The sequence below is a fragment of the Marmota flaviventris genome, chromosome 2 (assembly GCF_047511675.1).
Source record: "Marmota flaviventris isolate mMarFla1 chromosome 2, mMarFla1.hap1, whole genome shotgun sequence".
NCBI classification, from domain to species: domain Eukaryota; kingdom Metazoa; phylum Chordata; class Mammalia; order Rodentia; family Sciuridae; genus Marmota; species Marmota flaviventris.
Window position 1 is genome coordinate 97,848,083 of NC_092499.1, and position 21,921 is coordinate 97,870,003.

General features: G+C 40.8%; 1 protein-coding gene and 1 pseudogene across 2 annotated transcripts in view; one reads left to right on the forward strand and one right to left on the reverse strand.

Moving 5' to 3' along the window:
* Slc27a2 (solute carrier family 27 member 2) overlaps window positions 1–21,921 on the forward strand; it is a 52,425-nt gene that overhangs the window by 15,512 nt on the left and 14,992 nt on the right. For both annotated transcript variants that reach the window (XM_071608238.1, XM_027926156.3), the window contains exons 5-7: window positions 8,392–8,586; window positions 20,256–20,346; window positions 20,869–21,067. In XM_071608238.1, coding sequence (XP_071464339.1) covers window positions 8,392–8,586; window positions 20,256–20,346; window positions 20,869–21,067 — 485 coding nt within the window. The remainder of the gene's footprint in view (window positions 1–8,391; window positions 8,587–20,255; window positions 20,347–20,868; window positions 21,068–21,921) is intronic.
* LOC114081707 (archaemetzincin-2 pseudogene) lies at window positions 18,091–19,103 on the reverse strand (annotated as a pseudogene).

A 21,921-nucleotide genomic window follows, 5' to 3' on the forward strand; every position in this document is an offset into this window, starting at 1 on the left:
CCTTCCCTGTTACAATCCACTTAGTATATCTGCCTCTTCTCTTTCTGCTTATGAAAAGCCAGTGTCAAAGCCCAGCTCAAATGATATCACTTCTGTTAAATCTATTCAATTCACTTCAGCCCAAGGCATTACCCTTCCCCTACATAATTTTATTTCTACATCTTGTGGTTTTCATTGCAGGTGTGTGTCTTTGTGCCTCCCATCCTTCCTAGACTGTAACTTTTAGATAGCAGGGGCCATATCTTGTCTCCTTGCCCTCTCTTATGTCAAAGGCATAGAGAAAACTTTTACTTACTACTGTTTAATGAATAAATCCCCAGATGGCTTTGAAATTAACCCACCAGGCCTATCACCAAGCTTGGAGGCAATGCCTCAAGGGCCTTGGATCTACCCTGTTTGCAATGTCCTGCTGTCTTGATGGGGTTGTTCACAAGAGCCCCTCCTGCTCAGTCCCTTGGCTCTCATCAGAGATCTGGTGGCCACCTTGGGACCAAATCAGGGTTTCTCAACAGTGGCCCTGCTGACATTTTGGGCATATTAACTCTTTGCTATGTGGATTTAATCTGTAAACTATAGGATTTTTAGCAGCAACTTTGGCCTTTACCCACTAAACACCAATAGTAACCTCCCCTCCACTGCAAGACATGATAACCAGAATGTCTCCAGACACTTCCAAATGTCCCCAGGCAGACAAATTTGACCCTGAACTAGAACTAGATTATATGATAAAAACACCAGATTCTAATCCTTTAATCTATTAAGTCAGCATAAAACAAACTCGGAAGATCACTGAGTTGATAAATTGCTATTGGTAAACACCCACATTATGTTCAATGTCTATGCCAGCTGCTATGTGACAGAGAAAGAAATAGAAGAGGCTCTTCCCCAGTTCTCTCCCCTGGTCTCCTTTAGCCTCTGCCCAGATGTCAGTTCATCAGGGAGGCCACTCCTACTAATAATTAAGCATGTCACCCACCCCACCTCTCCTTCTTGTTACTGCTTTTTGTGGTACTTATCTCTCCCAACTTAATACAAGTTTATGTGATTGTTTTGCCAATTAATGAAAAATATATCACCCACCTATGACTGTCCAACTTGTTACTGCTTCTCATGGCCCTCATCACTCCCGTCACAGTATAGGTTTATATGATTATTATCTATCTCCCCCCATTAACAAAAGTTCCACACAAGTGCAGTCTCAGTCTGCTACCAGAACCCAAATACCACTCACAGCACATCACAAGCAATAACAAATTTTGCTGAATGTACTTCTAAATTCTTGCCTGGAAACATGTATAATTGAGTTGGGGGATGTACTGTGTTTCCCCAAAAGTGTTAGCACATTGTAGCCTGATACTTTGGCATATTCAACAGATTCATGAAGGTCATAATAAGCTGGGGTAGGACCTTTTCCATATTTATTTCTATTAATGTCATTATCTAATTTTTTTCACATTAACATTCTACCTTGTTCTCAAGATCGATTGAATGCTTGTCTATCAAAACCCAGAAATCCACACAAAGCCCTTCTGTTTGGCTTTTCTTCTCTGCCATAAAGGCACCAGCTTGCCAATTAGAAGTCTCCTGGGGAAGCAAGTGTTGTTCCTATTGGTTTTAACAGGAGCTTCCTTTGGACTGGAGGAAAATAAACATGTTTGGGTGTAGCTGTCTTCACACACGCTTCCATCTTATCTCCTATCCCCGCACCCATTCTTGGTACTGGAGATCGAACCCAGGGACACCTTAGCATACAGTTACATCACCAACCCTTTTGTTAATTTTGAGAGAGTCTGTAAATTGCTGAGGCTGGCTTGAACTTTCAATCCTCCTACTTCAGCCTCCAGAGTAGCTGGAATTACAGTCGTGTGCCTCAATGCCCAGCTCTTTTTTCTTAATGTTGTCTCAAATGCTTTTCAAAAAGAAGAAGAAGTTTGATCAGGATTTTACGCCTTCTTCAAAATATATCATGATTTAAGGTACATAATCTGTGGATAATCTTTAATCTAAAACTAGATCTGGAGTTTCTGCTAGCTGTTGCTTCTCAACCCCTGTGTTCTACTTGTCTGAAAAAAAAAAAAATACCTGTAAGAATTATAAGAAATGTTATATCAAAAAAAAGTCCTTTTAAAATATTTTTAAATCATGGGTCATCATAGAAATTCCAGATTTTGTGGATTAAAGGGGAGCTTTAATCAAATTGTATCAAAATGACTTTTTGAACAAAAGTGGATAAAAGCTAGAACGAATAGTGGAAAGCTTTAGATCAATGTAATCAAGAACTTTTTCTTCCTTAGAGCCACTTAAAAGAACAGGCTGCTCCTGGTGGGTTAATGCCACCCACAAACCCCAAGCCCTGAGTATCAGGGTGGCAGGTCCTGCCTAGCTGAGCCACTAAACCAAATGACTCCATCCACAAACATGGCACAGATTCTCAAGAGAATTTGGGGCCAGCACTGGGAGGTGGAAGCTGCTATCTATGCCTCTCCTCCCTCTTCTTAACCACATTCATAGTTCCCCTGGCAGAGCAGAGCTCTTCAGGTCAATGGTTCAGATTTGGCTCCAGACACTTAAAGTGGTGCACATGAGCAAGGACTGTGACACAGTAGACCTGTATCCTGACTCTGCTATTTGAGCAGGACAGTCAGCCCCCCCCCCTAAGTACCAGCTTCCCATCAGCTAGTAGGGGAAATAATGGTACCAACCACATATGGAGTCTATGAAGACAAAATGAGATAATGTACTTAAATCACATACCAAAGTGCCTGTCTCCTAGTAAATGTTCAATAAATAGTAGCCATTATTGCCATTATCATCATTTTCCATGCCTGATAGTATGTAGCTTGAAATAACATATTCATTGAATCAATCAGTGAAAATTCTGCCCCATATACACAGAGGAAAAAATAAAAGAAGACATTCAAACTAGTCAGTTCATCTCTCTCATTTGCGGTTGAATAAGGGTTGAATAGCAAAGCTGTTGACTTAAGTGATTTTTATGGTTGAATATTTTACTTCATTTCTCATTTTGTTATATTTGATCCTTTTCTTCCAAAGCACTCATTTATAATGAAAGATCATTCTGGTTCTTTGCTTGCCATAATGCAGTTATCAGCTCCCATTTTGTTTGTGTAATTGCCTAAAAACAATGTCATTAGGAAAAACTATTTATTGGAACAAGATATCACGAAAGCTAAGTGTTTCTCTTCTACAATTAGGAACTAAACAACAGCAAGGGGCATAAAAAAGGTTGTGTGCCACCTACTGGTATAGAGACCAGTGGAAAGGAGGAGAAAGAGGAGGGAAAGGAGTCCAGAAAAGAGTTCCAGGAACCACAAGTAAAAGTCATGCTATTTGGAAGAAGAAATTAAATGAACCAGAGCTCTGGCAGAGCTGAGTAGACTCAATTTACCTTCCTAGTGTTGTCTGCCTTCCCTCCAAAATGAGATAAACTCTGGTCCCTTCCAGCCAGAGATACTGTCTCTGAATCACCTGCATTCTGGTAGAATGGAGGAAGGGGTATGTAGTAACACAGAATGGGGAGTGACCAATTTGATGGAGGGATAGCCAGAAGAAAGTTGACAGAGGCCAGCCAGGAGAAAGAGGGAAGCAGAGGAGAATCAAGAAGCTTTGCCAGAGGTGAGTTCTAAAGGGTACAGAGAAGTTCTCCAGCCACACAAGGAAAGAAGGGCTTCTGGTTATCTGGAACAGCTCATGAAGCTGTGGAATAAAGGTCCTGCTGTGTGGAGAGCTGCAAGCAGAGTGATAGGAGGTTGGCTGAGGGCTGTCCCAGGTGGAAATGGCTTTCCTATGCTGAGACTTAGGTGTGGACATGAGAAATTGTGATTGAAGGACCTTAGGTGAAGGGTGACATGGGAGATGGTGTTTTAGACAGTCTTGTAGACTGCAGTAGGGAAAATACACTTGAGCTCTTGGGTAAAGCAAAGAGGTAAAGCCTCATCCAGGTAGAAATATAGCACAGTAGGTATTAAGAACATGGCCTCTGGAATCTTCTAAAATGGTGAAGACGCTTCATCTCATGGAAGTCAATCAAAAAATATGAAGACCAGAAAAAGACACAGCTCCATCATGTTAGAAGCTAAGAGATATCACAACCATGAAGTACATAGTACAGAAAACCTAGAGATGGAGGTGACTGATACAGTAAGACTGAGGAAGGTGAAATGTAAGAGGAAAGTACCATGATTAAATTGAAGATTACCAACGACTGAGAGAGAGAGAGAATTCTCTAAGAAAATCAATTGTAGACAGTGGCACTGCAAGCAGGAATAAAAAGGGAAGGTGCCTTCAGAATTCTAAATAAAAGTTATTACCCATCTAGAATTTTATATCCAGCCAGATTATCAATCAGGTATACCATAAGAATATTTTCAGACATTCAGAGTTTCAACAACAACAGCAAACTTACCTTTTTATACCCTCCTTCAGGAAGTTAGGAGAGAACATGTTTCATCTAAACAAGAGAGTTAAAACAGAGAAAGACACAAGATCCCAGAAGAGAGGCAAAGGAGACCCCCAGTCCTAGAGAGCAACCAATCCAGCCTATAGCAGAAGGATTAAGGGAAGCCTAATGGAAGGAAGGAAATCATGTCATCTGATAGATTTCCTCAGGAGGAAAACTGTGTTTAGAGGGTGCTGAAGAATGAGGAAAGAAATAGAAACAGAATATGAAGCAAATGGGCAGAGAGGCAATTAATTCCAGGGAAAATATAAATAAGTTTAAGAATTTTTTCATGTTTCTTATTTGGTTCATCAGTAGTATGTTATGAGCAAAATAATGTGAATGCTGAATATTGATTTAACCAAACTTTGTGATACTGGAAAAAAAATAGGAGAGAAAACAGGAGAGAGCATATCCTCATCTAGCACAATAGGAAATTTAATAGTGAGGAATCAAGAGGTAACAATACAAGCATTTAATTTAGAAATATGGAGCTTAGAAGAGTTAAAAGTTATCTACCTCTGATGAGGGGCAAAGGACAGATGGAATACAGCATTCTTCATTTAAGGATCTTTCAGTAGTATATTTAAACTATGCATACCACTCTTTATTTTTTTCCTCTTTATTTCCCTTTTTATTTTCCCTTCTTTTTCATTTTTAACCAAAGAAAGAGCACTCTCTGAAGTCACTTAGATTTGGATCTGAGTCTTGGGTATCTATTTTTCTATCTTTGTGAGCTTGGAATCATAACTATAAATTTCCCAAAGCTCCATCTCCTCAATTGTAATAGGAGGCAATACTTTATAACCTATCACATTCTGGTAGAATTTTTTTTAAGAAATGTAAATAAGATAATACACATAGAAAAGCCCTCAATAAAAATTTTTTGCTTACTTTAATTACCTATGTTCCTTCCTGAACAACCTGTCCTCTCACCCTTCATAAGTCATTAAATTCAGGGTGGACTGAAGTCCCTAAGTGTGTTTGCATGTTGCACCTCAGCTGCAATGTGGAATAGAAAGTCTGATTCTCACTAAAGAAAATGAGCAGGTGACCTTTGACCTAGAGGAGCAGCTTTGGTGATAGAGAACCACTGTACCCTGTGGGAAAGGAGAACTCGAGACACATTCCATTCAGCCACTGGTGAGTGGAAACTAGGTGACAGCCAGACATCTTAGAATGTTCCAGTATCTCCCCCTTGTATCACCAGTGCTTCCAGGCTAGAGCCTTAATCCCTTCTACTAGTATAATAAGATCCCTCAGTTGTTTGATGCAAACCAAGCCTGAGGTATTGTGATTAGCTACCTGCCACCCACAGGTGACAGCTGCACCTGTGAGGCTGGCCAGCTTCCAACATACCCAGGGCACCTGCACCACCTCCTGCACCCTCAGCCCTGCCCTTGTGCCAATGTCCCAGCCGCCAGCTATTGAACAGGAAAATTGAGGGTTTCCTGGTGGAGGTTATTTATTTTACTGCAGGGATTATGCTGTATGCAAAGCACAGGTCCAAGGCCCTCTGGGCAATACAAAGATAGAGTTGAACTCAACGGAAGTTACCATCTAGTGACAGGGATAGATGATCACCCTTCATCAGATAAGGAAACAAGCTAAGTGTTTGAGAGAACTTATTGTGGGCTGCATGTGGAATAAGTAAGGTTTGCATTGATGAGAAGGCTAATTTGGAACTTCTCACACAGGCCTGGAAGCAGGTAAGCACCCAGGTCAGGTGGTTATTTTTTAAGTGAAAATAAGCATTCTTCAACCATCTGGAATTTTCCCCCCTTGGAATGAGAGTGAGGGAGAATGGCAGGGGTGAGGGATCTCTGTAAAGCCAAAAATTCTTACTGAGAATAATAGCATCTTGTGCTCAGGGTGACCCTATAGTTCATTATCCAAATGGGAACATAAGAGTGAAAGATACCAAGCACACCAGAACAACAGGCATAAGCCAGAACTGGCCCTGGCAAACAGACATGTGAGGTCCCTCCTTACAGGTACTAGGTAATTATAAAGGGAACAGATGCCGTGACCTATGGTCCTGAGGAGCTGCTGAAGAGAATAGATTCCTGTGCAATCAGAACACTGAGAACTCCTGCAGGTTCAAACTCATCTCAGGTGACTCTCCTGAACACTGTAGTTGAGATCCACTGGCATGAGGACCCTGTTTTCTCTTTGCACATGTCCTCCTCAGAAAAAATACTCAGGCTCATTTTTTTTTCCCAGTTAAACCAGTATGTAGCCATCTCTTCGGCTAGGACTCCTGAAAATGCTCTGCTACCTAAATTTTGACCAACCAGCTACTTAAAAATCAAATGCATGTTTACTTTTTTCCCAGCCCCTTTAGCTCCTTTGGTGTGGAGCCAATTCAAAGTTTGTTTTGGTTTGGCTTTTAACTGCCATATCAAAGTCCCTCCCCTTAGATCTGCCAGCTTCTTTCTTCAAACAGTTCTCTTTTTTTTATTGGTTGTTCAAAACATTACAAAGCTCATGACATATCATCTTTCATACATTTGATTCAAGTGGGTTATTCAAACAGTTCTTTACAAAGAGTAATTCTTATTCCAATATCCCTTCACGGCAACTTCACAGTGTAGGAGATAATGTAGAAAATACAGAAAACACTCTGATCTAAGTGATTGCTGTTCTGCCCAATAAATTACCATTAGACTTGAGATGAGATTCCCAGTTACCTAGCACTTTAGCCTGATTCATTCTGTTTTCTCTTCAAATAACTGAGTAACAGAATTTACAAATTAAATGTATAATTATTTATTTATTTTTTTAAAAAAATATTTTGTTTTAGTTGTAGTTGAACACAATACCTTTATTTTATTTTTATGTGGTGCTGAGGATCGAAACCAGTGCCCCGCACATGCCAGGCAAGCACTCTACCGCTGAGCCACAACCCCAGCCCTAATTATTTATTTACCTGTCTCTTCCACTAAGCTGTGATCTCCTGGAGAGCATAAATTACCTTATTAATATAAACTACATCAAAACTACCATTGATTTGGACACATCTGTAGGGTCCTCGTAAATGACTGGTGAAATGGAAGGCAGCCGGTCCTCACCCCACCTCTCTTGTTCTCATAAACTCCTCTTTCAGTTCTTACACTCAAAATAGCTTTTCCTTTGTGATTTTTATTAATAGCAAAGCATCTTCCTCCCAAGCCACCTAAGCAACTGGGAGCCAGCTTCCTCCTTCTCTTTCTCTTCCCATCCCATTGGGACAGTCTCACTGTCTTGGTTCAGCTCTAACTGGTCTTGTGACCTTTGGGTGTACCTGTTACATGTAAATGTGAACTAGATTATTCTCTCCTGTTCCTTCTAGACTCTTTGATGGCTTTGTAGAAAATCAATATCTATCTATCTATCTATCTATCTATCTATCTACCTATTTCCCCGCCACCACTGAGACCCCACCTCCCTGAACTGTTTTCTAGGTTTACTCTTCACCACCAAGCAGAAGAAACATCACCCAGGGTCCTGCTGGTGTTAGAATGCATCTACTCTGACAGATCTTTCCCATGGAGCCCCTCCCTTCTGGAAATTCACTGATCTTCATCAGCCCATGAAGGAAACTATTAACACATTATTCTAACTTTACATTGAATGAAATGTTGGCATCATCTGGCTCTGTCCAATTGCCTCATCTTTCCCCTTAAAAATCAAAACAGGGAAAATCCAAATCTTTTGGTTATTAAATCAAAGTTCTATCAATCAGACCATAATGATTGTGTTAGAGACAGAAGGAATATTGTCTGTGGGTGGCAGAAAAGGCATAGAATTTGTGACTAATGTAAATATGTAATAAAATAAAGACAACTATTAGTGTAAATTAAATATATAAAAAAATAAAGGCAATTATTAATATATTAAGTACAGATTCCAGAGATGGCTCAGTTTGTCTCCTTCTTCTCCCTCTATCACAGAAACCAAATGATCGTGATCATAAAGTGAGAATGGCCCTGGGAAATGGCTTACGAGGAGACGTGTGGAAAGAATTTGTCAAGAGATTTGGGGACATTCACGTTTATGAGTTCTATGCTTCCACTGAAGGCAATATTGGATTTATGAATTATCCAAGAAAAATCGGTGCTGTTGGGAGAGCAAACTACCTACAAAGAGTTAAGTACATTGAAAAATGAGAGCACATGTAGTTGATTCCCAGAACACAGAGGCTTTTTATTTTTTTTTTTTTTTTTTTTTTTTTAATTTTTATTGTGGGTTGTTCAAAACATTACAAATTTCTTGACATATCATATTCCACACTTTGATTCAAGTGGGTTATGAACTCCCACCTTCACCCCATACACAGATTGCAGAATCACATCAGTTACACATCCATTGATTTACAAATTGCCATACTAGTGTCTGTTGTGCTCCGCTGCCTTTCCCATCCTCCACCCTCCCCCCTCCCCACCTCTCCCCTCCCCTCCCCTCCTCTCTCTCTACCTCCTCCACAGTATAACCCTGAGGGTCTCCTTCCATTACCATGCAATTTCCCTTCTCTCTCCCTTTCCCTCCCACCTCTCATCCCTGTTTAATGTTAATCTTCTTCTCATGCTCTTCGACCCTACTCTGTTCTTAGTTACTCTCCTTATATCAAAGAAGACATTTGGCATTTGTTTTTTAGGGATTGGCTAGCTTCACTTAGAATAATCTGCTCTAATGCCATCCATTTCCCTGTAAATTCTATGATTTTGTCATTTTTTAATGCAGAGTAATACTCCATTGTGTATAAATGCCACATTTTTTTTATCCATTCGTCTATTGAAGGGCATCTAGGTTGGTTCCACAGTCTTGCTATTGTGAACTGTGCTGCTATGAACATCGATGTAGCAGTGTCCCTGTAGCATGCTCTTTTTAGGTCTTTAGGGAATAGACCAAGAAGGGGAATAGCTGGGTCAAATGGTGGCTCCATTCCCAGCTTTCCAAGAAATCTCCATACTGCTTTCCAAATTGGCTGCACCAATCTGCAGTCCCACCAGCAATGTACAAGTGTACCCTTTTCCCCACATCCTCGCCAGCACTTGTTGTTGTTTGACTTCCTAATGGCTGCCAATCTAACTGGAGTGAGATGGTATCTTAGGGTGGTTTTGATTTGCATTTCTCTGACAGCTAGAGATGTTGAGCATTTTTTCATGTACTTGTTGATTGACTGTATGTCCTCCTCTGAGAAGTGTCTGTTCAGGTCCTTGGCCCATTTGTTGATTGGGTTGTTTGTTTTCTTATTGTCTAATTTTTTGAGTTCTTTGTATACTCTGGATATTAGGGCTCTATCTGAAGTGTGAGGAGTAAAGATTTGTTCCCAGGGTGTAGGCTCCCTATTTACCTCTCTTATTGTTTCTTTTGCTGAGAAAAAACTTTTTAGTTTGAGTAAGTCCCATTTGTTGATTCTAGTTATTAACTTTTGTGCTATGGGTGTCCTATTGAGGAATTTGGAGCCCGACCCCACAGTATGTAGATCGTAGCCAACTTTTTCTTCTATCAGACGCCGTGTCTCTGATTTGATATCAAGCTCCTTGATCCATTTTGAATTCACTTTTGTGCATGGCGAGAGAAAGGGATTCAGTTTCATTTTGTTGCATATGGATTTCCAGTTTTCCCAGCACCATTTGTTGAAGATGCTATCCTTCCTCCATTGCATGCTTTTAGACCCTTTATCAAATATAAGATAGTTGTAGTTTTGTGGATTGGTTTCTGTGTCCTCTATTCTGTACCATTGGTCCACCCGCCTGTTTTGGTACCAGTACCATGCTGTTTTTGTTACTATTGCTCTGTAGTATAGTTTGAAGTCTGGTATCGCTATACCGCCTGATTCACACTTCCTGCTTAGCATTGTTTTTGCTATTCTGGGTCTTTTATTTTTCCATATGAATTTCATGATTGCTTTCTCTATTTCTACAAGAAATGCCATTGGGATTTTGATTGGCATTGCATTAAACCTATAGAGAACTTTTGGTAATATCGCCATTTTGATGATGTTAGTTCTGCCTATCCATGAACAGGGTATATTTTTCCATCTTCTAAGATCTTCTTCTATTTCTCTCTTTAGGGTTCTGTAGTTTTCATTGTATAAGTCTTTCACCTCTTTTGTTAGGTTGATTCCCAAGTATTTTATTTTTTTTGAAGATATTTTGAATGGAGTGGTTGTCCTCATTTCCATTTCAGAGGATTTGTCGCTGATATACAGGAATGCCTTTGATTTATGCGTGTTGATTTTATATCCTGTCACTTTGCTGAATTCATTTATTAGCTCTAATAGTTTCTTTGTAGAGCCTTTTGGGTCTGCTAGGTATAGAATCATATCATCTGCAAATAGTGATAATTTAAGTTCTTCTTTTCCTATTTTTATGCCTTTAATTTCTTTCGTCTGTCTAATTGCTCTGGCCAGTGTTTCGAGAACTATGTTGAACAGAAGTGGAGAGAGAGGGCATCCCTGTCTAGTTCCAGATTTTAGAGGGAATGCCTTCAGTTTTTCTCCGTTCAGAATGATGCTAGCCTGAGGCTTAGCATAGATTGCTTTTACAATATTGAGGTATGTTCCTGTTATCCCTAGTTTTTCTAGAGTTTTGAACATAAAGGGATGCTGTACTTTGTCAAATGCTTTTTCCGCATCTATCGAGATGATCATATGGTTCTTATTTTTAAGTCTATTGATGTGGTGAATAACATTTATTGATTTCCGTATATTGAACCAGCCTTGCATCCCAGGGATGAATCCTACTTGATCATGGTGTACAATTTTTTTGATATGTTTTTGTATCCGATTCGCCAGAATTTTATTGAGGATTTTTGCATCTAGGTTCATTAGAGATATTGGTCTGTAGTTTTCTTTCTTTGAAGTGTCTTTGTCTGGTTTAGGTATCAGGGTGATGTTGGCCTCATAGAATGAATTTGGAAGTTCTCCCTCCTTTTCTATTTCCTGAAGTAGCTTGAAAAGTATTGGTATTAGTTCTTCTTTAAAGGTTTTGTAAAATTCTGCTGTATACCCATCTGGACCTGGGCTTTTCTTAGTTGGAAGTCTTTTTATGGTTTCTTCTATTTCCTCAATTGATATTGGTCTGTTTAGGTTTTCTATATCCTCCTGACTCAATCTGGGCAGATCATATGACTTAAGAAATTTATCTATGCCTTCACTATCTTCTAATTTGTTGGAGTATAAGGATTCAAAATAGTTTTTGATTATCTTCTGTATTTCTGAAGTGTCTGTTGTGATATTGCCTTTTTCATCCCGTATGCTAGTAATTTGAGTTCTCTCTCTTCTTCTCTTCGCTAGCATCGCTAAGGGTCTGTCGATTTTGTTTATTTTTTCAAAGAACCAACTTTTAGTTTTGTCAATTTTTTCAATTGTTTCTTTTGTTTCGATTTCATTAATTTCAGCTCTGATTTTAATTATTTCTTGCCTTCTACTTCTTTTGCTGTTGTTTTGCTCTTCTTTTTCAAGGATTTTGAGATGAAGTATGAGATCATTTATTTGTTGGTTTTTTCTTTTTTTAAGGAATGAACTCCAAGCAATGAATTTTCCTCTTAGAACTGCTTTCAATGTGTCCCATAGATTCCGATATGTTGTGTCTGTGTTTTCATTTATCTCTAAGAATTTTTTAATTTCCTTCTTGATGTCTTCTATAACCCATTGATCATTCAGTAACCTATTGTTCATTCTCCAAGTGATGTATGCTTTTTCCTTCCTTCTTTTATCGTTGATTTTCAGTTTCATTCCATTATGATCAGATAAGATGCATGGTATTATCTCTACTCCTTTATATTGTCTAAGAGTTGCCCTGTGACATAATATATGATCTATTTTTGAGAAGGATCCATGTGCTGCTGAGAAAAAAGTGTAACTGCTTGATGTTGGGTGGTATATTCTATATATGTCAATTAGGTCTAGGTTATTAATAGTGTTATTGAGTTCTATAGTTTCCTTATTCAACTTTTGTTTGGAAGATCTGTCCAGTGGCGAGAGAGGTGTGTTGAAGTCTCCCAAGATTATGGTATGGTGATCTATTAGACTCTTGAACTTGAGAAGAGTTTGTTTGACGAACATAGCTGCACCTTGTTTGGGGCATAAATATTTATGATTGTTATGTCTTGTTGTTGTATGGTTCCCTTAAGCAGTATGTAGTGTCCCTCTTTATCTCTTTTGATTAACTTTGGCTTGAAATCTATTTTATTTGATATGAGTATGGACACTCCTGCTTGTTTCCGAAGTCCATATGAGTGATATGATTTTTCCCAACCTTTCACCTTCAGCCTATATATGTCTTTTCCTATCAAATGCGTCTCCTGCAGGCAGCATATTGTTGGGTCTTGTTTTGTGATCCATTCTACTAGCCTGTGTCTCTTAATTGGTGAGTTTAAGCCATTAACATTTAGGGTTATTATTGAGATATGGGTTGTTCTTCCAGCCATATTTGTTTATTTCTGTTACTAAACATGGTTTGTTTTCCTCTTTGATTATTCCCCCCCCCCCTTTACTGTCCTACCTCCCACTGTTGGTTTTCATTGTTATTTTCCATTTCCTCTTCCTGTAATGCTTTGGCGAGGATGTTTTGAAGAGATGGTTTTCTAGCTGCAAATTCTTTTAACTTTTGTTTATCGTGGAAGGTTTTAATTTCATCCTCCATCCTGAAGCTTAATTTCGCTGGATACACAATTCTTGGTTGGAACCCATTTTCTTTCAGTGTTTGAAATATGTTATTCCAGGATCTTCTAGCTTTCAGAGTCTGTGTTGACAGATCAGCTGTTATCCTGATTGGCTTACCCCTAAATGTAATCTGCTTCCTTTCTCTTGTAGCTTTTAAAATTCTCTCCTTATTCTGTATGTTGGGCATCTTCATTATGATGTGTCTAGGTGTGGATCTCTTATGATTTTGCACATTCGGCGTCCTATAGGCTTCTAGGATTTGGGGTTCTGTCTCATTCTTCAAGTCTGGGAAGTTTTCTTGTATTATTTCATTGAATAGACTTCTCATTCCTTTGGTTTGGAGCTCTGTACCTTCCTGTATCCCAATGACTCTTAAGTTTGGTCTCTTAATGTTATCCCATATTTCTTGGATGTTCTGCTCATGGTTTCTTAACAGTCTTGCTGAGCTGTCTATGTTCTTTTCCAGTTGAAATACTTTGTCTTCATTGTCTGATGTTCTATCTTCTAAGTGTTCTACTCTGCTGGTAGTATTCTCCATTGAGTTTTTAAGTTGGTTTATTGCTTCCTGCATTTCTAGGATTTCTGTTTGTTTGTTTTTTATAACCTCTATCTCCCTGTATAGTTGATCCTTTGCTTCCTGGATTTGTTTGCGTAATTCGTTGTCGAAGTGATCTTTCATTGTCTGATTTTGCTGTTTAATGTCTTCCTTGATACTCCAGATCATCTGAAGCATGTAAATCCTGAATTCTTTATCTGACATTCCATCTGCTGCAGCTGTTACCTCTTCTAAAGTTGCGTTGACCTGCATTGCTTGTGGTCCTTTCTTTCCTTGTCTTTTCATACTGCTTGCGTATCTTTCCTGCAGGTGCGGGCGGCGGCTGTGCTCTCTCCTTATTCCAATTGGGGTGTCGTGGCTACCACGCCGGCAGGTCACTGGGCCTGTTCTGGGAGCTGGCGGCGGCTCTGTTCTGCCCCTACTCCAATTGGGGTGACGAGTGTACCACGCCGGCAGGCCACCGGGCCTGATCCGCCGGTCGGTTGCAGGTTTGCCTACCCTGCAGGCGCGGGAGGCGGCTCTACTCTGCCCCTACTGCAAATGGAGTGACGTGTCTGTCGTACCGGCAGGCCACTGGGCCTGTCCCGCTGGTCGGTCGCAGATCTGCCCACCTTTCGGGCACGGGTGTTGGCTCTGCTCTGCCCCTACTCCAATTAGGGTGTCATGGCTACCCCGCCTGCAGGACGCTGGGCCTGTTCCTGGCACGGGCAGCGACTCTGCTCTGCCACTACTCCAATTAGGGTGGTGTTTGTACCACGACGGCAGGCTCCTGGGCCTGATCCGCCGGTCTGTTGTAGGTCTGCCTACCTTGGAGGCGCGGGCGGCGGATCTGCCCTGCCCCTCCTACCACGCCTGCGGACCCCTGGGCCTGATCTGCAGGTTGATCACTGATCTGCTCACCCTGCGGGCACGGGTGGCAGTTCCGCTCCGCCCCCACTCCAATTGGGGTCACGTGACCACCACACCGGCAGGGCCTGATCCGGGCGTGGGAGAAGGATCTGCTCTGCCCCTACTCCAGTTGGGGTGACGTGTGTACCACACTGGCAGGCCACTGGGCCTGACCCGCCAGGCTGACACAGGTCTGTTTACCTTGCAAGCGCGAACTGCGGCTCTGCCCTGCCCCTCCTACCACGCCCATGTACCACTGGGTCGCGGGTCTGCCCACCTTGCGGTTGCGGCTGGCGGCTCCGCTCCGCCCCCTCTCCAATTGGGGTCACGCGGTCACCACGCTGGCGAGCCGCTGGGCCTGCTCCGGGCGCTGGCGGCGGCCCGGCTCCTTCCCTCTGGCTCGACGACAAATTGAGGAGACTCGGGTGACTGTGCCTCACCCCCCCTACCAGGAGACCAACTGCTTATGTCACCACTGGTATTGATGAAGTTCCCTCCTCCGCCGCTTTCTGCAGACATCAGATCTCTGCCATGTTGGTATCCTATGCGAATGGCAGCATTTCGTTCCCCTTGCCGGGCAACCAAAGCACCGGGTGAGTCCTGACCGGCCCTCAGCAGGACCCGGACCGAGAAGCAGTTTCCGCGGGCTCCTAGCCCCGGGCCAGGGAAGTTCCGGGAGCCGGAACTCGGCCACTCCGTGCTCGGTGTAAGCTCCTATAAATGTAAGCTCCAAGAAGCAGTCCCCGCGGGCTCAGTTCCGGGAGCCGGAACTCGGCCGCCCCGCGCTCAGTATTCACTCTGATAAGATCAGGCTCAGATTGCGCTGAGCCCTAGCAATCTGTCTGCAAGCCGCAGGCGAATTGCAGCCTGAAATTACCTGTTCTATGGCTGAATGAGCTGCGGTCAGTCAAAAACAGGGGTGGTGACGTCAGTTTACCAACATGGTGGCTGCTGGCCTCCTCTGTGGTCTGACCGGTGTGGAGAACCGAGATGGACCGCTTCCTTCCCCCGTCTCGAACCCAGAATTCAGCCCTGAGTACGGTGCTTGCGCGGCTGGCAGAAACTGCAGCGCTGTAACCCTGCGTCTCTATCCCAGACTTTAGCCGCGGGGCGATTTGCTGAATAAGCAGTGATACCCTCCGTGCGACAAACCTCTCGCGTTTGAGTCCCCGTAGCCGATCCTCGTGCGATGGAAATCCTTCCTCCAGGTTCCGGAGTACCCCACTATTGCTGGAAATTCCTAACAAAATATCCTTTAGCCGTCCTGACTTGTCATACTCCCACACAGTGAAGCAGCACACGGGGACAATGCACTCCCCTCGCCGCCATCTTCCTTCCTCTCCGAAAGTCTCCACAGAGGCTTTTTAAAAGTCAAGTCATGATGACGTTATTATTAGAAGTTCATGCTGCAATTAGAGCTGTGTCCATCTGTATCACCAAGAGAAGTTTTGCTCATTCTCTGTACTAATGATCTCAAAAAATTAATCTCAATCTAAACCATCTCAGTTTCTGTTAATATCAACCCATTATTTTTTTGCCATCTGCAACTTATTGAAGCCTTCCTTCCTTTGTTTACGTGTGCATGGCAAAGCATCTGACAGTTGCCAGTTCCATAACTTTATTATACACTGAAATATAATATTTCCCCTCAGTTGTGCTCTACTTTACAAGCTCTTTACATGTATAGGTGCAGGGCCCAGAACTTGCATTTTGGAGCTAGTTGTTCTGAGATGGGGCCGAGTTGCTTTTTAAAAGATATGCAGGGTTAAGACTGACTTATTTGACCTTCCGGAGCACAGGGATGCATCCCAGTTCTAGAATCTAGGGAACATTGCATCTACCTAATAATTCTACCAGAAAAATATTTTTTATTTTTAAGCCTGCTCACAGAGGTAGCAATCCCTGTTCTCCCTCAGCTGTTTCATTGCCTGGGATCTCTGGACAATTTATCTGTCTTTTTGTGCCCAAATATTCTGTCTACTACATGGCCCACTCTGCTGCAAAATTTGAGGAATACTTCATGAATGCAGAGCCTACTTTGGCTTGAATAGTCACTTTTGTCATTATGTCTCTAGACACCCATCCTGCCTGGCCATAAGACAGCCACACCAGAAGTCTCAGGCAACCTTTATTCCCCAGACACCAGCACAGTACACAGGACAGTGGTTCATATGCATGAGAAGTTCAGCTCTGAACTGCAAAACCCAGCACCACTATATGCCAGCTGAGCGACCTGGGGCAAGTCACTTACATTTCTTAGGCTTCAACCTCATCATCCTAAAACAAAGATTTAAAATAGTAATCAGGCATGGTGGAACACACCTCTAATCCCAGTGACTCAGGAGGCTGAGGCAGGAGCATCACAAGTTTGAGGCTATCCTCAGCAATCTAGTGAGGCCTTAAGCAACTTAGCAAGACCTTGTGTCAAAATAAAAAGTAAAGAGAACTGGGGATGTAGCTCAGTGGTAAAGAGCCCCTGAGTTCAGTCCCCAGTACTAAGAAAGTAAAATAAAAAGAGCAAACACTGGGCTCAATACCTAACCTGTACTCAGTGTTAATAAGGATTGTTGAAAGGATTAAACCAAATACTTTATGAAAAAGCCCTTAGAAGCCAATGCCTATTGTATAATAGACTTGGATAATTGTAGCTGTAATGATCATTGTCATTGCATTTTTTATATACTGGCCTGAGCTCAAGGCATTACCCAGTTCAAGAGGCCTCTCTGACAATGGCAGCCAAACCCACACCTGCAGGAGAACCCTGCAAGGTTCTCCCTGTCCTCCATACCTGCACCATCCAATATAATAACCACTAGTTACTAGTTATTAAATTTTAAATTATATAAATAACGTTTTTAATTCAGTTCAGTATTGAGCTCACTCTCAAGAGCTCAATAGTCACATGTGGTTAGTGACTACCACACTGAGCAGGGGAGATTGAGAACATTCTCATTGTCACAGAAAATTCTACTAGACTTCCATTGGGCAGCAATGCTACAGATTGAGAATGGAAATCCTACTGCCCACTGGAAGCATTGATGATTGGGTCAGTGTTTTCCAGTTAGCACCAATCCAACCTGGACCAGCCGAAACCCTGTAGACCAAGGTTACATGCAGTTTAGAAAAAGGGGGCCAGCGAGTTATTGATGTTGGTATTGTTGATGCTCAGAAAGAGTAGTTACATAGAAGCTTTGTTTTCTACCAAACCTCCTTAGAAGCTGCTGCCATACATTGCTAGTTCTTTGCTTTCTCATCCATTGATTGCCATGTGTTATAAACAAAACCACTTTTTAAAAACTAAAAAGAGAAACAAGATACCCCTGCAATTGATATGGAAGAACTGTTAGCATCCACAAATTCTTTACATTCTTGCAAATAATGGTAAGATTTACATTTGTTGACCACAGATGCCACCTGTTGTTTGTTTGTTTTTGAGAGCATAATGAGCAAATACTTATTTTAATTACTCCTATCTGAAGGTACTTATTTATGGAGAACAGCAAGGCATTTTTTTTTATCTACTCTTTCCATTCCTTAAAGCCTTAAAGTTTTCAGTAAATTCACATTATTTTCGCAACTATGTTTTGGAGTTGCTCTTGGTGTGTCAGCAGATATGTCATCAATCTACCTTATCAGTGCTTTATATCTTTCTGCAATATTGAAGCCAATGGCACACGACAACTTGCATAGACAGATAGGACAATCATCAGCTTCCTCCAAGTGGTTGGAGCCTTGCATTAGGCATATGAGCCACCCGCAGTGTCACAGTCCAAATATGTGTTCAATCTCATGGGTTAAAGTCTTACAGGAATAGAGCAGCAAAACACTAGTGATTCCCTGAATAAAGTAGTTATCAAAAATGGAAGAGTCATTGGAAGATTATTTTTTGGAGCTCCTTCACTGTGCCTTCATAGTGGGAGCTATAGAAAAAACTGCCATATCTAGTGAAGCTGAATATTTCCACACCATCTGTCAAAGAAGCCTATCCAAAGACAAAATTCCATGAGTCTCTTGGGTAAAGATCAATCATTGTTATTCTCACAACACAAAAGGCATCTTCAGATTTCATCTTTTTTAAGAACTTCAGGATATGCCCTGCATGAATTTGTAAATTGCGTGATCATTCACTCTAAAAGAACACCACGTTGCAGAAACAGAAACCAGTTCTAGGAGTTTTATAGTCAAACCGTAGAAAAATGCTTCACAGTAGCCCTTGAGACATTTAATACATTCTTCACTAAAAACTTGGTGTTTCCTAGAGATCCATTGGACAGAATATAAATACTATGCTTCTCTGGAGAGGGTATCTTTCTATAAGGATTACTGAAAAACCATTCAATGTCTTGGGAAGCCTCAGGTTAGGAGGTGATCCAATCTGATTGTGAATGCAAAGTAATAGGTCTGAAGAGATCACTGGTTTGCTGGAAGGCTTCGTTCATTTGTTGCTGTTCCTTAGCATCTAATTTCTCATACTGTGACACAAGCATTGGGTTCTTAGAGATGAGAACTGTTTTTAGTGTCTGTTCAGAGTGACATAATACTTGCATAATGACAGGTCTCATCTATTCACATCAAGTTCCTATGTAGAGCTTTCATCCTTCCCTTTATAAAGGAATTGAAGTTTTTACCTTACAAGGACAGGCATGTCCAGAAGGTGCTATGGAGGGTACCTTCACCCCAACAGGCCTTACCACTGCCCGCCACCACCTGTATTTTTTAATGAAGTTATCTGCTCCAACTAAAGCATGTGATTGATTACTGTATCCCATAAACCTGGATATAAATTTGAAATGGACACAATAATCATGGCTAACAATTATATCCAAATACTGTCATATTTGTGATTATCCATTAGTAGGGAAAATAATATACTTAGTATTGCTCTTACTGAATTATTTAAATTTAAATTCTTATCTCATTAAAAAAACTGTTAAGTGTGATAGAATTTTAATTTTATGGTCAAGGGCATGAAATAATTTTAGCTTTGATTTTTGAATATTTTGTAGAACATGTCCCTGAAAATGTGAAAAATCTAATGATAGCATATTAATATAAGGTTATATAAGATTTTTAAAACCCACTTGTGATATGTCCACCAAAAGATATGTAAAAGAATGTTCATAACAGCTTAATTTATAATAGCCCAAACTAGAAACAGTCCAAATACCCATTAACAGGAGAATAGACAAATTGCTATATATTTATAGAGGGAAAATTTCATGACAATAATAAATGAACTACTTTGGATAGGGATATAGTTCAGTAGTAGAGCAGTTGCCTAGCATGCATTAGGCCCTAGGTTCAATCCCCAGTCTTATAAAAACTAATAATGATAATAATTAATAAACCACTAATAAGAACACAAACATGGATGGATAAATATTCAGAGATATACTGAATGAAAGAAGCAGACATAAAGGCATACATACACTTCACTCATTTGAGATTTAAAACTAATTGATGGTGATAAAAGTCACAATAGTGGCTGACTTCATAGAAAGGACCAGGAGCAAATGTTTTAAGTGAAATGAGAATGTTTAGTATCTGAACGTAGGTAGTAACTACATGGCCGTACACAAAAGCAAAATTTCACTGAGCTGTACACTTACCATATGTGTACTTCATGTACTTTATATAATGAAGTATATAAAAACTGTAACAGAATTTGAACTCAAGATGATATTTTTTAATTTTGTTAGAAAGTCATAACTTATGAACTGATTAAATATGACGTGGAGAAAGACGAACCTGTCCGTGATGGAAATGGATATTGCATCAAAGTTCCCAAAGGTACAGTGAATATTTTGTTCATATATCCTGTGACTTTTCTTATCACAGGATTTTTAAGACTAATGCATTATTTCCAGATGGTTTAATTACTCCCAAAAATAGTTATAGGAATTAGCTTCTGCTTCAAATTTCCAGGCGCTAATTTGCCATTACATGTAACATAATTATGGTTTTAAGGCTAGCTTAACAACTTCTTGCTTATAAGGTAAGTGTTTTGTGGAAAGGAATATGTAATTATGGTTTCAAGGCTACAGTTAACTTCAGGTGGTCTTGTGTAGTTATGTGCATAAATCATTATCAGTACAAGATCAGCATTAAACTAATTTCAAGTGTGTGTTAATATGTGTATATGTAGTATACATGCATATGCATGTACATGATGTATATGAACGTGTGTATGAAAATGACACTTTCTGCAGCCAGCTTATTAACAGTGGGTTCTATGGCATCAGTCTTAAGAAAAATTGAAAATAAAATTTGCTTATCTCTAGCACACAAAATAACAACCTTCTTCTGTCTTAGGTGAGGTTGGACTCCTGATTTGCAAAATTACACAACTTACACCATTTAATGGCTATGCTGGAGGAAAGACTCAGACAGAGAAGAAAAAACTGAGAGATGTCTTTAAGAAAGGAGACCTTTATTTCAACACTGGAGATCTCTTAATGATTGATCATGAAAATTTCGTCTACTTCCATGACAGAGTGGGAGACACATTCCGGTTGGTTTTTCTGCATTATTGAGCCTAAATTGAACACAGGCACAATTTGGTTTATTCCTAAATTGGAATCACATTCCAATTGGGTTATGCTGCTTCATTTCCTCTTGTCTCTGATATATCATTTCAACCTCTAGTATGCCCAGAGAATAAAAGGCAAAATACATGAAGTGTAGCTCTGTAATGCCCATTTAACTTAGCTGAGCAACACTAGATAATCAAATGAGGTAGGAAAGCTGTGTCTGATTTTTGGAGGTTAAAGCCGGTCCAACTACTCTCATTTGTCCTGTATTATTAGGACAGCCGGGAATTTCCACAATGTTCCAGTCATGGGGCTTTTCTTCCTGCCAAAATCAAATGCAAATTAATGTGGAATTGATCTGGCTGAATCGGAAGTGAGAGGTGCAGAGCCTATCCTCCTCCCCTTCTTCCCTTTTTCTCCCTCCCTAACGAAATGGCTTCCATTGGAACCCCAAAGTCAGCAAAAGGAACTTTGAAAGTCATTCTAATAGACCATGAAGTTAATCCCCAACATTAACCCAGTCGGAAAGAAGCCTTCCTTCTAACATAGGCTTCTTTTCTTTGGGAACTCCCTGACAACAGGCAGGCCCTGTGTCTGTTGGCCATCCCACAGCACTGAGCCCAGTGCCAGACACACGTAACTTTTGATATAAATGAATGAGGAGGTAATGGAAGTCATCTGACTACAGTAGAATGAGCATGGTTGAATAAGAACCAAGCTCCCAGGGTCACTTCCACTACTGACCAGCAGCATTAGCAAAGCAGGTCTGCTTTGCTAATGCTGCTGGTCAGTAGTGGAAGTGGTCTGCTTTACCTCAGTTCTTTTCACCCATTTC